Source organism: Ixodes scapularis, unplaced genomic scaffold (assembly GCF_016920785.2).
Source record: "Ixodes scapularis isolate PalLabHiFi unplaced genomic scaffold, ASM1692078v2 ptg001274l_1___fragment_1__unscaffolded, whole genome shotgun sequence".
Taxonomy (NCBI): Eukaryota; Metazoa; Arthropoda; class Arachnida; order Ixodida; family Ixodidae; genus Ixodes; species Ixodes scapularis.
Genome location: NW_024610129.1, coordinates 710,981 through 727,220, shown reverse-complemented (window position 1 = coordinate 727,220; position 16,240 = coordinate 710,981). Strand labels below are relative to the sequence as shown.

General features: G+C 49.4%; 1 protein-coding gene across 1 annotated transcript in view; it reads right to left on the bottom strand.

Moving 5' to 3' along the window:
- Positions 1 to 16,240, bottom strand: part of LOC121834511 (ficolin-1-like) — a 103,987-nt gene that overhangs the window by 29,733 nt on the left and 58,014 nt on the right. Inside the window, exon 3 of the mRNA XM_042288204.1 lies at positions 13,987 to 14,092. Coding sequence (XP_042144138.1) covers positions 13,987 to 14,092 — 106 coding nt within the window. The remainder of the gene's footprint in view (positions 1 to 13,986; positions 14,093 to 16,240) is intronic.

Below are 16,240 nucleotides of genomic sequence, written 5' to 3'. Positions count from 1 at the left end.
GAGGTCTAAGTACGTACCAACATCGTTCCCAGATTTGATATGTGTAGAATCATATCCATCAGCAACATCGGTTATTGAGGTTCCATTCAAGCTACGCGACACATCTGCAGTGCGGAAAAAACCCTACAGCATGTCCCACGAAAAGAAATTATGGCTTAAGCGGGAAGTGTAGAGAATGCTAGATGCCAGGATCATCAGACCCTTGACGTCAACGTTGTCATCCTCAATCACCATAGCCCCTAAAGAAGATGGCATATTTCGTCTCTGCACAGATTATCACCAAATCAATTCCCAGACAGGACGTGCTCCTGGTTCTACAGGATCGATCTCTGTGAAGGCTATTGGCAGGTCCCTCTACAGGAACACATCAAGTCCTTTATTGCCTTTGTAACACCAATCGACGTGTACGAATATAACCGACTACCATTTGGTTGGAAGAACTCTGGAGCCAGGTTTCAGAAGATGATATTGTCACGAATGACAAGTGATGAGGCGGCGAATAACTGAATAACCTGAATGTTTAACGGGGCGAACTTGTGCCCAAAAATAAAAGGAAAAATAAAGATAACAGCAGAGCGTCGCGGGCGTCGAAGGCGGCGAAGCAGTAAGATCGAACGCTGATGCAAAACTAATTGTGGTTCGCCACGCGGAGCCCCTTATGTGCACACGTGCGGTTCTGGAAGATTCGGCATAGAAGGTTCTGCGTGTAGAACATTCTGACCTCGAACAAGCAGCACGGTTCTCGAATTTACCAGAACCTTACGTCAGCGTCAACAAAAATGCGTCCCCGCGACCAGGACTCTAGCTTTCTGCGTGGAAGGCACGCTCGATAACCGTTAGGCCACGAGCGTACTGCCTGCTTGGTCAACTGCGCTCGCGGCATCACTCCCCACTTTAAAAAAGTGCATCGCCCCGATGCAACACAAAACAAAACAGAGCAAATAAAAAGGAAAGTAGACTAAATAATCATTTGGAACACATAAGTTCCACAGTCCTATCGAGCGTAGTACGGATTCATTCAGGCCGTGGTGGACGGCGTGATGATGTTCTTGTTCCGTCGGGCATCACCTCGTAGTTCAGATCTCCAAGTCGACGAAGTACCTTGTACGGTCCGAAATACCGTTTCAGGAGTTTCTCGCTGAGGCCACGGCGACGAATGGGGACCCTGTCTGCGGGCTGGAAGTGGACGTCCCGACGACGAAAGGTGTAGCGGCCAAAGTCGACGCGTTGTTGAGCTTTAATCCGGAGTCTGGCGAGCTGACGGACTTCTGCCCGTTGGGCAACCATCTGAGCGTCGTCGCTTCTGTCGACAGCCGGTTCTTGGGGTAACATCACGTCCAGCATTGTCGTTACCTTGCGGCCATGAACCAGTTGAAAGGGTGTCTACCCAATGGACTTTTGCACGGCCGTTTTGTAGGCCAACGTGACGTACGGCAACACTTCGTCCCATGTCTTGTGCTCGACGTCGACGTAGATGAAGGTCATATCGGCGATGGTCTTGTTGAGTCTTCCCGTCGGCCCGTTGGTCTGCGGGTTGTACGCCGTGGTGAGACGATGGCTGGTGTGGCTGAGAAGAAGGACTTCTTGCGACAGCTGGGCCATGAATGATAATCCACGGTCTGAGATTGGGATATGGGGAAAGCCGTGCCGGAGGACGATGGACTCGATGAAAAACTTGGCAACTTCGAACACAGTCTCTGCAGGAAGGGCTTTCGTTTCGGAGTACCGGGTGAGATAATCTGTGGCGACGATGATCCACCGGTTCCCCGACGTCGACGTCGCAAAAAGGCCGAGTAGATCCATTTCGATCTGCTGAAAGGGTGCAGTTGGAGGAGAAATTGGCTGCAGGAGTCCGGCCGGCCTCATCGGAGGATTCTTGCGTCGCTGGTACTCGTGGCATGATCGTGTGTATAGGTGGACGGTCTTGGGGAGCTTGGGCCAGTAATACGTTTCACGAATACGGGCCAGTGTCCGGGTGTAAACAAGGTGTCCGGACGTTGGGTCGTCGGGGCAGGCTTCGAAGATCTCCTCTTGAAGGTCGGTCAGAATTACCAGCAGCCAGGACAAGTTGTTGTCCCTGAAGTTCTCCTTGTAGAGTACACCTTGTCACATCACGAAGTTCGACAGGGCTCGTGAGAAAACACGTGGCGTGGTACTCCCGCGCCCTTCCAGGTGCTCTATTAGTGCGCGCAGCTCAGGATCGTCTCGTTGACCTCGTGCCATGTCGTCAATGTTCACTGCGCCTAGGAAGCACTCGTCTTCATTGTCGTCGCTGCTGCCGGAAGGTGTTTCGACGGGCGCTTGAGACAGGCAGTCGGCGTCGCTGTGCTTGTGGCCGGACTTGTAGACCACAGTCATGTTGAACTCTTTTAGCCGGAGACTCCATCTAGCGAGGCGTCCTGACGGGTCCTTGAGGCTGACAAGCCAGCAGAGCGAATGGTGGTCCATGACTACGCGGAACGGGCTCTCGTATAAGTACGGACGAAACTTCGTGATTGCCCAGATGACCGCAAGGCGTTCTTTCTCAGTCGTGGAGCAATTTTTCTCCGACGTGGATAGTGTCCGACTTGCATAGGCGATTACTCGCTCGGTGCCTTCTTGTAGTTGAACCAGTATCACGCAGAGTCTTGCGTTACTTGCGTCCGTGTGGATCTCGATTTCCGCATCCTGACCGAAATGTCCAAGAACACGAGGAGTCTGGAGTCGTCGCCTCAGCTCGTCGAATGCCTGCTGCTGCTCCTCGGCCCATTCGAACTTCTGGGCGTCCTTCGTGAGGTTTGTGAGCGGTGCAGAAATCCTAGAGAAATCCCGAACGAAGCGCCGATAGTAGGCACATAGTCCAAGGAAGCTGAGTACGGCCTTCTTGTCTGTCTGCGCTGGAAATCCTGCGACAGCGCGAATCTTTTCTGGGTCCGGGCAAACGCCTTCGTTACTAACCACGTAACCTAGGAACTTCAGTTCGTCATAAGCGAAGCGACACTTTGACGGTTGGAGAGTGAGTCTGGCGGTTCGTATTGCTTAGAGAACAGCTCGGAGACGTCGCAAGTGCTCGTCAAAGTTGCCGGAAAAAAACTACGACGTCCTCGAGGTACACGGGACAGCTCTGCCACTTCAGTCCTGCCAGTACGGTGTCCATGACATGCTGGAAAGTTGCTGGCGCCGTGCATAGGCCGAAAGGCATCACATTGAACTCGTACAGGCCATCCGTCGTGACGAAAGCTGTCTTCTCTCGGTCGCGTTCGTCGACTTCGATTTGCCAGAAGCCACTCTTCAGAACCATCGATGAAAAGTATTGGGAGTGGCGCAGCCGGTCTAACGTGTCGTCGACGCGGGGGAGTGGATATACATCTTTTTACGTTACCGTGTTCAGCTGCCGGTAGTCCACACAGAACCTAAGCGTTCCCTCCTTCATTTTAACCAGTACGACTGGAGAGGCCCACGGACTGCTTAAAGGCTGGATTATGTCGTCGTTCAGCATCTCTTGAACTTGCTCCTGGATTACCTTCCTTTGTTTTACGGAGACTCTGTACGGCGATCGATGCACAGGGCGCGCGTCGTGCTAGGTAATGATGCGGGGCTTCGCAACGGCGATTTGGGGTACCTTCGACGATGTCGCAAAGCAGTCGGTGTACTCGGCGAGGAGGTCGATCAGCTGCCCTCTTTTCGGGCCCGGAAGCTTAGGGTCAATGTCGAGCTGCGCTGGCGACGTACTGTCTTGCTGAGGTGGCGAGGATTCTTCAGTAATCCCAGTGATTTGGGCGGAGCTCCGGAGTTCCTCGACGTGACCCACGGCTGCACCTTTCGTGATATGTTGCGTTTCATTTCGGAAGTTCGTCACGAGGACTACAGTGCGGCCATCCCCAAGTTCAGCTACTCCTCTCGCAGCGCCTATTCCTCTTCCCAGTACCAATTGAAGGTTTCCCTCCAGAAGAATGTCGCCGCGGATAACTGCATCAGTCACGACGGTTACGACGACACTTGATCGCGGCGGCAGAGTAACGTGGTCGGCAGCGACTCGGGCGGCAGCTGACGCTGTTCGGGGTGTCCCTGAAGGTGGAAGAGGTGTACGCAGCGTCAATCTGTTTTTACCAAGGTCGATAAGAGCGCCGTATTCGCACAAAAATCCATGCCGAGGATGACGTCTCTGGCAGAGTCTTATAGAATAGCGAATTTCACAGGACACGTCTTGCCGTGAACCTCGGCGGGAGCAGTGCATCTTCCGACTGGCGTGATGAGATGTCCCCCGGCGGTCCGTATCTGTGGGCCATCCCACGGCGTCGTCACTTTCCGAAGGCGTTGGGAGAGCCTCCCACTCAGAACGGAGTAGTCTGCTTAGTGTCAACGAGAGCCGACGCGTCGTGGCCGTCGATAACGACATGTAGATTATTCTTCACCGTTGCAGGAGCGTCGTTTCGGTCTCTGGTAATGTTTGAGTGGGGGCCCTCCGACGTTTGTGGTGGATCTTGGCGTCGGTCGTCTTCGGCAACTCCACCTCCAGGGGTTGCCGCGCCTAGTTTCCCCGGCGAGGAACGAGGGGCGACGGGCTTTCACGTCGGGGTCGCTGCGTCGGCGAAGCTGTTCGTCGTGGCGATGGCGACCGGGAGACGCGGCGAGCTGCAGGCGGGGGAGACTGAGGTCGTCTGAGGTATTCTTCGATCTCCTGCGGTCGTTCACCGTAGCGTGGACGTGGATCGTTCTGATGGAAGCCACGCAGCCCTATTTGCCGGTAGGGGCAGCGGAGGTAGATATGGTCGGCTTACCCGCAGTGGTAGCACAACGGGCGTCGATCGGCCGTCCTCCACACGTCGATTTTTCTCGGCGATAGTTGTTCCGGGCGGACATACTGGACTTCTCCTTCCCGGCGACCAGGATGCAACGGCATCGGTGTGTCTCGCTGTCGTGGCGCCGTGGATTGGCGGTTAGCTTGGAGGGGGGGGGGGGGGGTCGTCGGGCCATGGTGGCGTAGCTCAATGTCGGTTCCTCTGGAGTCGTCGTGTTGATCAGGACTTCAGGTTGTCAGGTTGGAAAGCTCTGTAAACCTCCTCTCGAACAACCTCAGTGAGCGACAGTGAGGATGGGCGATCCGCGGCGGGGAGCATCTTGCGTATTTCTTCACGGACAATGTCGCGGACGATTTTCCGAAGGCCGTCGACACCGGTGGTATTCAGGTCCAGTCGGCAAGATGCGGCGGTTGGAGGAGCAGGCACGCCGGCGAGTCGATGGTAATAGCTTGCTCGGGCCGGCAGCGCGCGCTCGATCTTAGGGGCTTCAGCCACAAAACCGTGGACTTGTTGTCGGGGGATTGAGGACAAGTCTCCCAAAAATTTCAGCCTTCACGCCACGCATGTGGACGCGAAGCTTCTTCTCCTCGGCTGCCTCCGGATCGGCTCGGGCGCATAGGCGCATGACATCCTCTACGAAGCTGGTCACGCTTTCGTTGGGGCCCTGCACTCTTGTTTGGAGAAGGTCCTCCGCTCGCTGCCAACGGTAAACTCAGTCGTCCATCCGTTGTGGCGGGATACACGCTGAATTTGTCAGCCAGTCTTAAATGTCCTCGTGGACGTCTCCGTGAAAAGGCGTTTGAGTTCTGGGTGTGACCGGCAGGTACGCGACGGCAGAAGCGGTCGGGGTCTGCGCCTGGTTGACCATCGTCGTCTTCTTCGGCTTGGTCGTGGGTGGCAGAAGTCCGTGTTCCAGGTGTAGACCTTGGATGCGGCGATTTGATCGGGTCTTGATCTGGTCTTCGTCGGGGCCTCCGAAACTGGGGTTCGGAGTTGTACTGCGGGAACTTGGGGGGGGGGGGGGGGGGGGGAGGGGAGGTGCGCTGCACGGACATGCGGTACCCCGCACCTCCACCACAATGTCACGAATGGCAAGTGATGAGGCGGCGAATGACTGAGTAAACGAACGTTCAGTGGGGCGAACTTGTGCCCATAAATAAAAGGAAAAAGAATGATAACAACAGAGCGTCGCGGGTGTCGAAGGCGGCGAAGCCGCAAGATCGAACGCTGAGGTGAAACTAACTGCGGCTCGCCACGCGGAGCCCCTTATGTACACGCGTGGGGTTCTGGAAGATTCGGCGTAGAAGGTTCTGTGTGTAGAACATTCTGACAGCGCCAGCGTGTGTAGAAGAGAATTCAAGGAAGATGGTGCATTGACGTTCGTCCAGGCCTTCGTGATGTCGCGCATCGTTTAAGCGGCGCCGTATCTCAAGTTACTCAAGAAATACAGGGTGCAGGTGAACGTTATTATACGGAAGGCAACCAAGATGGCGCTGAGCATGCCGAAGCATTCGTCGACAGACAAGCTTCTCGGCATGGCCAAGCACAACGTCGTTGAAGAGTTAAAAGAAGCTCATCTGTCTAATCAAAGAGTTCGGCTCAGTCATACTTTGGCAAGACGTCGCGTTCTTGCCAAGTTTGGCTGGCAAGAGCCAGATCGGAAGGAAACGGGGCCGTTACCCAGGCTATGGGAGCATAAAATCGACTCTAAGCCGCTGCCTCGAAACATGAGGCAGCGTCGTAACGACAGCCGTAGAGCGGCTCGTATAGTGGCCTTGACGGAGACTTTAGTTCAAATAGAAGAAGAGGAAGAGGGGGTCACTTTCTACACATACACTTCGTTACCCAAGTTTTCATCGAAAGCACGCCGGCAGTTACGACGGGGGATGTGCTTGTGACCTGCACATCCATCAAGACGTCTTTTCCGGAATGGGCAGAAGAGGTCGCAATAGCTCTAGCACTCGCGCAGCCCAAAGTGGGAAGAATTGTCACTGACTCGCAAAAGGCATATAACAGCTAAAGAAAGGGGTGGGTGTCTCTTGCGGCAATACATTCTCAAAATAAACGCGACGTACAGAGCGTGACACTGTTGGCGCGAACAAGCGATCGCCAGTTTTTTGTGTTTTTCTCTTAGAACGGAAAGGCTGCCATCAAAGATATTATTGTTATAGAAAGACCTCGTCTAGGGCTCTAATATAAGAGGTAAAGGTATGAGCCCACTAATACGTTTTCTGAATAAATTGCGAAAAATCGCCGATGTCGTGTTTGCGCTAACAGTGTCGCGATGTGTACCTGAAAGGAACGTTGAGTTGATAAGGACTCCGGCTCAATCTGGGCTGGAGGGCAACGAACTTGCCCACCAGTTTGCCCGAGAGATGAAACACCGGGTAAAGGAAGGTGAGCCACGGTCCGTAATTGATGATAGCGACATTGCGAACCATTACAGGATGGAAAGGCGACGTTACCCCGATCCTCAAAAATCGCTTAGCAGAGAACAGCAAGCGATTTATAGGCAGGTACAGGCAGAATCTTTCCCGCACCCTTACCTTCAAAACAAGATGTACCCGGAAAGGTACGAGAAGGAATGTAATTTCTGGAGGACTCAGTTAGGCACACTCCAACACGTCATTGGAGCATGAGATTTTGTCAAGCCACTCCCCCTCCCCTCCTCACACCTCTTACCGCCCCCACCACCCCACCCACTCCCTCATCCTCTCTTACCGTGCGATAGGATACCTTGCTAACCAGCCCCGCACTTGAAGACCAGCTTGTCCTGATCTCCAGGGGCCAGACGGCTAGGGAAGCATATGGGTCCCGTGAAGAGAGAACCACTTCCATCGACGGCGTTTAAGAAGACGTCGTAATTAGCTCGGTTCAATAAAGATGTTTCTCTCTCTCTCTCTCCAAGAGTTGCTTCTCGGGACCTCTCGGGAGCCGCCGTCGCTTCCGTCCTCCCCACCACAGCTCGCCTAATCGCAACTTTCACGACCTATAGGGGTGCGCACTGGCGCCTGTAAAAATGGCCGTCATTTGGCTGATTGTCGTAGAACAGCAGTACGAGGGTGTGTCAGCGACGCCTAAGTAATTCTAGTTTTGCAATATACGAGCAGAATTAGAGCTTATTTATTTATTTCATGCCAGGATAGGTGTAGGCAAGCACCTTTATTGTGAAGCCGATCATTCAGGAGCTAGGGAGCGCGATTCTCACACCGCGGTGCCACCATCGCTGAAAGTTGCGAATAATCTCTTTCATACTTAGGGTAATACGCTGTCAAAGCTGTTGACGGAAGCATCAGACTTGATCCTTTTGATCGCTTGCACGTGTTCTCGCGCAACCGAACAGATGAAACCACGCGCTTGTAAAAAAAAAAAAATCTTATAGATTAACACGCGGCCCTGACGTGACGCAGCTGCGGTGGCACTGTCGACGGCACTGCGCATGCGCAGATGCTTCCCTTCACGCGAATTTCGTTTCTAGGCATGCGCAGTCCCCACACCTTGTTTGGGCAACCGCGGGCTTGTTTGTAAACAGCGTGTTGGTCTATACATAGACGCTTCTTGTTTCCTGTCGTTCTCAGTCACGTGGGTTCCGTGTCTGGTATACGGGACAAAAAAGTAATAAAACATTTCAACCTGGAATATGCAAGAAAACATAGGTGAGGCAAAAAAATGTGTGACGATCACGCATTTTTCGTGCACACCTTCCAGGGGCGTGGAGAGACGAAAACGATGTTTTACCGCATGCCAGAAGTGAAGACATTCAAAATGGCTGCTCCCTTGTGGAAAATGTGTATATTCCTACTAAGGGATCTTGTATAAATTTCATATAGTGTTGTTGGATACGGCGTCTTGTGTAGGTATATGAAGCCCATACCCGCTTACAGGATTCTGTGTAGGTATACCCCAGGGGCGGATTTATGGGTCAGGCCTGGGAGGGGCTTTGGCCACTCGGCGGCCGGAGGGGGGGGGGGGGGGGGGGTGAGTCTGCTGAGATATTCAATCAATTCAATTTTATCTTCTAACGCAGTGTTGTGGGTCCCCGGGCAAAAAAGCTGTCGTTGACAGATTGAGAGTGCCGGGGGTCCCATAGAGACAGCAACGTTTTGTGAAAAAGTAAAACAGTTAGGACGCGTTACGGCCGAAACGTTGCCCCGATATAATGTGTTGACCCAATATTTGCTATGTCGCCAAAAATGAAACTTTTGGCTGGTGTTTATCAATGATTTTACTTTAAAAAAAATTTGACTTTGGGGATTTAAGGAGAAGGGGGAGCGGGCTCCCCTCCCCCCCTCCTTTAACTCTGCCCTTGCCATACGAAGACACAGGATCCTGCATAGGTATACAGGATCCATACCCACAAAAAGGATCCTGATAGGACGTCATCCCCACCAGCGGAAATGACGTCCGTTGTTGATGTAAGTGTCGCATTAGTTGTGGCTGCTGATGTTGCGGTTGGCGGTGTAAGGCGTCCGTCGTCACTGTTGCCAAATCCTTGAAAAGATTCGCCCGCCACAGCGGTCATAACCCGCTCTATACTCAGAGATTTTTTTAGTGCCCGATTCCCATTCAAAACGAAGTGAGTTGGAGCACTATATGCGTAGCAGTGAAAAGATGCTAGGGCTTATTTTGTAGAGACTAGGATTGTGCCTCTAATGACTGTTATGTGAACTATGATTCATTACCTGTTTGACTTCTCGTATGAAACTATGCAGGATTTAGCTGCACATTTCGGATTACTATTTGCAAGTGCATACGAAGTGCTTCCTGTGTGCCTTCCCACACAAAAGTATACGGCAAATGCCTTTTCGTAAGACTTTCTGTATGAATTTAGATAAAATTTTCCAATGAGGTCGGGTTCGTGTTTCGCTGCTTTAGCATATTTGTTGTCGCACAGCTCCTTGTGCGTAATTTTCGGCCAAGAGAAAGATTAGTGATATCAGCCTTGGTCTTTCACAAGCGTACAATGAAAGAACAATCGCTGCATTAGGGCTCACTCACTCGAGTTTTAGGGGCGAAGCTCCTTAAAGGTGTATCCACACGACGGACCGGGCCGCGGACCGATTGATCACGTGGTGTATCCACACGACGGACCGGGCCGCGGACCGATTGATCACGTGATGCGCGGCCCGCGGGCCGCCCGGCTGCAATGAGCATCCACATGAGCATCCACACGGCGGACCAAAAGAGCAGACGACAGAGTGAACGGGCCGGTCTAACCCTCGACCTCACAGGTCCGCCCAACGCATGCAACGAGCTGCTTTGAGGCTATTTGTAAAGAGCCAAGATGGAGGTTGAACGAAAGAGACTTTTGGCCGCGGTGGCCCTGGCGTTGAGTATTGAGGACGAGGAGGACTGAAGTGAACCGAAAAGGGCATGCGTCTATTGCCTTACGGAGCGTGGAATTGCTCCACGAGCGCGATGAAGTGAAAAGTTGCATCGTCGCACCATGCCGCCATCGTCGCACAACAAAAGGTTCGTCTTCTTCGTCTTCAACAGTCGGCGCCAAAAGAACACGACTTTGGATTTGGATTCCAATCTAAACAACAAAAGTCAGTTTGTTGCCAGACTTAGCACTTCAATAATACTAAAAACGCCGCGGTCCGCCGCCAAGATCCGGGCGAGAAAAGCGATCGGCATTTCTCACAAGCGCGGGCCGCGGACCGCCGCCGGACCTCGAAAAGCGGTGACGTAAGATCACGTGATGCGTGGCCCGCGGACCAAAACAGCAATTTGGTCCGTCGTGTGGATACACCTTAAGGTGTATCCACACGACGGACCGGGCCGCGGACCGATTGATGACGTGATGCGAGGCCCGCGGGCCGCCCGGCTGCAATGAGCATCCACACGGCGGACCAAAAGAGCAGACGACAGGGTGAACGGGCCGGTCTAACCCTCGACCTCACAGCTCCGCCAAACGCATGCAGCGAGCTGCTTTGAGGCTATTTGTAAGGAGCCAAAATGGAGGTTGAACGAAAAAGACGTTCGACCGCGGTGGCCCTGGCGTTGACTATTGAGGACGAGGAGGACTTAAGTGAACCCAAAGAGGCATGGGGACATCTTTAGATGATTATTTGAGTAGTCGTCGCGACTATTGTCCCACAGAGCGGGGAATTGCTAAATGAGCGCGATGAAGTAACAAGTTGCATCGCCGCACAACAAAAGGTTTTTCTTCTTTGTCTTCAACAGTTGGCGCTAAAATAAAACGACTTTGAGTTTGGATTCCAATCCAAACAACAAAAGTCAGCTTGTTGCCAGACTTAGTGCTTCAATTATACTAAAAACCCTGCGGTCCGCCGCCAAGGTCCGGGCGAGAAAAGTCGCTTGGCGTTTCTCAGAAGCGCGGGCCGCGGATCGCCGGCGGACCTCAAAGACCGATGACGTGAGATCACGTGATGCGCGGCCCGCGGACCAAAACAGCGATTTGGTCCGTCGTGTGGATACACCTTTAGGGGCTAGCCATGTTACACCTACAATCGTCATTCCAGAAATGGACGATGTGCAAATCAATATTGATGGTGTTATCAGTGCCATTAACCGCTTGCCGACAAAATCCAGCCCGGGTCCTGATGGTGTATGCTCGAAGCTACTTTAACTAACAAAGGATGCATCAGGTGCCGTGCTTGCCAGCTTATTCCAGCAATCGCTTAATACTGGCCACATTCCGAACGAATGGAAATCAGCAAATGTCGTGCCGATTTATAAATCTGGTAATCGGAATTGCCCAACAAATTATAGACCAATTTCATTGACCTCTGTTCTTTGTAAACTTTTAGAACATATAATATATTCATCTGTCATGAAACACTTAGTCTCAAACAACCTGCTATTTCTCAATCAGCACGGCTTTCAACGTGGTCTTTCGTGTGAAACCCAACTGTTTGAACTGGTAACGGATTTCCATACCTGTATTCACTCATCCTCACAAACCGACGCTATTTTTATAGACTTTTCGAAGGCCTTTGATCGTGTACCACACAGTCGTCTGATAAAAAAACTACAATATCTCATAATTAATGATAAGGTAATTACATGGATTCGTGAGTTTTTGCACGATAGAAAACAATCAGTACTTGCAAATGACATCACCTCACCACCTATACATGTCAAATCTGGTGTCCCTCAAGGATCCGTTATTGGACCACTTTTGTTTTAATTTATATAAATGACCTCCTCAACAACATTTCTTCAAAGATTCGCCTATTTGCAGACGACTGTGTGGTATACCGTCAAATATCTAGTCAAAGCGACTGCCAGGCCCTTCAAAGTGATTTGGATATCATACTTTCATGGTGTGACACGTGGAAATGCAGATAAATATAGATAAAACAAAAATAATGACATTTACCAATCGTCGCTCATCTTTTCAATACGACTACAAAGTTATAGATTCAAAATTGGATAAAGTATCCACATATAAATATTTAGGAGTCCACTTAACTTCCAACCTCTCCTGGAACACTCATCTAGATTATATCCTTAGGAGGGCTAACCAGTCACTTGGTTTCTTAAGAAGGCATTTATATATGGCAACAGCAGAAACGAAGCTACTTGCATACTCTACCCTCATTAGGCCCAAGTTGGAATATGCAGCTATAATTTGGAACCCGCATCAAAAATATTTAATTAATAATTTAGAATCATTACAAAACAGGGCCACCAGGTTTATACTAAAAACGTATTCACCTATAAGCGTCAGTCAACTTAAGAGTTCACTTGGTTTATTGACTCTCCACCAGCGAAGATACCTCGCAAGGTTATCCCATTTTCATAAACTCTATCATAGTTCCTCAGATTTCCGTTAAAACAACATTCTCCCACCGGCTCGCATTTCCCCTCGTCATGATCATTGTTACAAAGTTCATATTCCATTTGCAAGAACTAATCTGTTCAAATACTCCCCGTTCGTACAAGCGGCGATTGAATGGAATGAGTTGGCAAGCGAAATTGCGACGGTCACTGATCATGATACATTTATGTTGTTATTGCGTGAATCTTTAGGGTGAATCAATCATATATTGCCCTGTATGTTACTCCCTCGCTGGGTCTATTGCTTTTTTTCTAGCACGTCGACTGCCTCCAATGATGTGAGTGCGTGTGTGGCTTTTTTGTTATGTAATGTCTTCCCTTCATGGTTCTGTTTAGCGTGACACGATGTCTTCTATTTTTTCTTGTAAAATATTGTATGATTATGTAAAAGTTTATACGACACCCCCCTCTATGTAATGCTCCTTTGGAGCCTTTAGAGGTATGTAAATAAATAAATAAAAATAAATGTCCGTATGTCCGTCCGATGTCCGGCGTCGGGGGCTCGTGCTCCTGCTCGTGAGCTTACGCGCTCACGTGCTCACGAGCACGTGAGCACGTGCTCCCGTGCTCGTGTAGGACAAAAAAAAAAACGACCGCATCTCCACGTGGTGGATGATGTTGATTCGGGCGAAGCCCTGGTGGTGCTTGTCTGCGTAGACGCTGAGCCGCAGCATGCCGAGCCTTTCGTTCGTTTTCATCCATGTCAGAAAGAGAATGTGTGGTATGGAAAGTGGTTATTTACGCATTTGAGCATTTGACCGCAGCGTGACATGGATGAAAACGAACGAAAGGCTCGGCATGCTGCGGCTCAGCGTCTACGCAGACACGCACCACCAAAGCTTCGCCCCAATCAACATCTTTCACCACGTGGAGATGCGTTTTTTTTTTCTTGTTTTTTTTTTTGTTTGCGGTACAATATACGTACCTGTGAAGTCATAAGCCACGGATTGGCTATCAGATTGAGTTTATTTTTGGGGGCTCCTTCAAACATGGATGCTGCTTGTTATAGAGAAATGAGTACTATTAAATAGCGCTGATCAGAGCTACCACAGAAACCACTGTGGCTCTTTATTTATGCTCCTTACAGCGACCAAACGTTAGTTATAGCAAATCTAGTTACGTTGCCGCGAAATGACAGGCATGTTTGTTGCAACTGCCGCAGAAGTGCCGGATGTTCGAGGCGCTGCTGACTAGTTCAGGGACCAAGTGACTCTGCCTCCGGTCCGAAAAAACTGGTCCGGAAGCGACTGCCCCGAACCAGTCATTCCTGTGACAAAAAGCTGTCGCGCTACCGTTGCAATTTCTAAGGTCGCCATTTAAAAGCAGTTGTTTTGTGCTTCAGGTTTGGGTTGCCTTTTCTGGGATGCCAATACAGAAGGAGTTATACATTTGTACTTGCCTATCCACGAAGCTCCCCCCTGTGTTTTAAATCCACTCTCGTAATGTTTGATGTCTTTCTCGAAGTAGTTGTTCTCGGCTTCAGATCTGGACCGACGTTGAATCACCTGGAAGTTGATAGATGAGTCAGCGCGAAGGGAATCAGAATGTGGCAATGGTGAGGGTGCAGGCTAGCTGGTGTAAATTGAGCAGAGTTGTAAACCCGAGACTGGCGATGCGGACCAGGGACAAACACACAACGACACGGACGAAGTCTCAAACGCAGCTACAAACTTTATTTCATAGGACAAACATACATGTCACTCGCCACCCTTTGTCCCCCTCTTTTTTCTTTTCTCTTCCCGAAACCCCTTACCCCTTCCCTCTTCCTTTTCCCAGGCCCCCGTACATTCCAGTCAAAAATAAGCTCAGACGTCGCCAACTCGAATTTGCCGACAAATCTTGTGTTAACGCTCATACACAGCGACATCCCGAGGTCACTCCGGTGCTCCCAAACCAGTCACAAAGCCGCCGACAAATCTCCTGTCAACACACACGCACCGCGACACCTCGATGTCATCCCGGTTCCCTCAAACCAGTCAGCCGCAAAATATTTTCGGCGTCTGAACTTAAGTGGACGGATGTTTGACTGATGCATTCGGCAGACGTCTTTATCCTAATGGTCTCTCTCACTGATCTTTTCATGTCGTTGTTATCGATGCGAAAAGCATACGAGAACCTTATGAGAGTACATAAAAGCAATATAAGATAATATAAGAAGTTATACCAAACTGATAAGAAGTTACTTTTAACTTCTTAGATAATATTCTATTTTCCTTATATGATCTTATAAAGTTCTTTTATGCTTTTATATGATCTTATTTGATCCTATGCGTTTAATTGACAGAGAAATGTTTATTCATATCAGATTAATTTACTAGGGTTTATATGACTTTCTGGCAGCAGTATTTTATGAAAAATACTATATTCCCCTTCGTGGCTATTCGTACAATATGCGAGCACTTTGTTTTAATTTTATAAATAGGGAAAGTATAACATGCCATAAGCACAAAACGCTCATAGGCAAGACTGCGGGATATTCAACTTATTCTTGAAGAATATAAAAGTTTTAAAATAAGCATGTGCTTCTTCTTGTTGCACGCTGCGAGTCACTTATAACATCCTCTGGACTAATATTACGGCGGCATATTATGGTGATTGCAAGTTCAAGTATTGCAAAAATGGTTCATATAACCTAATGCAAAAAAAAAATAATGTCGGGCATAGCCTTAAAAAGTATACGTTCTAGGGTTCTAATTAGTATTGACTACTACCGTATGATTGCCGTCTATAATACTTACAGGGAATATAGCTATGTCTCCACTTCTTCGGTTGAAGTCAATTTCGAAGATATTTTGTTAAAAATAGAATATTTCAGAATCTGTGGATTTCTTACCCGAATTGAACTTATTTATCACGTTTCAATTCGGAATAAGTTCTTTCTAAAATGATCTGAGAAGTTTGCCATATTGTTATAGGGTACTCACTTGGTGGGCTAAACCGATCTATTAGAAGTCCATATTTGCTTAATTTGAGTTGTATTTAGATTGTTTGGTATAATAAACATTTAAATTTTTAACAAAGTAATATATGCATATCTTTTGAAGTAAAAAATAAGCAATGCCTTTTTGAAGAGGGGCAGAGGTCTGGTAAATCATGAGTTACGGTGATTATGAGACTTGGGTCTAATAATTGCGGGAGTTTTTTCACTCCTAGTGAAGGAACTGGTAAATATTTTAGTAGATGAGCTCTCCTTCGTATCAAAAATAACACAAATTGTAGCCGTCTTCTGAACTTTTACACCGCCTTGCCTGTCACCTGCGCAGTGTAGTGCAGAAGGCGACCGTAGAGTTTCCGGTTATGTTCCCGAACACGCCTTCGTTCTGCGGCAATTTGAAAAACACGAAAGAATAAGACATGTAGAGACAGAGCCAGTGCTGAAAACCTTAAGGATTTTGCCCTATATCTAGGGAGTTGCATTATATTCTAGGGACAAAGAGAAATTTGTTCGAATCTAGGGATTGACTTTAATTGGGTCTCAGTGGGTTGTAGAGACACGTTCCTTCCCTTTTTCCTCCTCGTGCCGGCCGAGTGCAGCGGGAAAAAGGCTTCTTTGCATGTTATAGGGACCAGAGGTAATCTCCAGTGGGAACAACAGCGAATTTAGGGGACCACCCAAGGCCAAAGTAACACAGTTTAATTATGTAAAAAGGTTT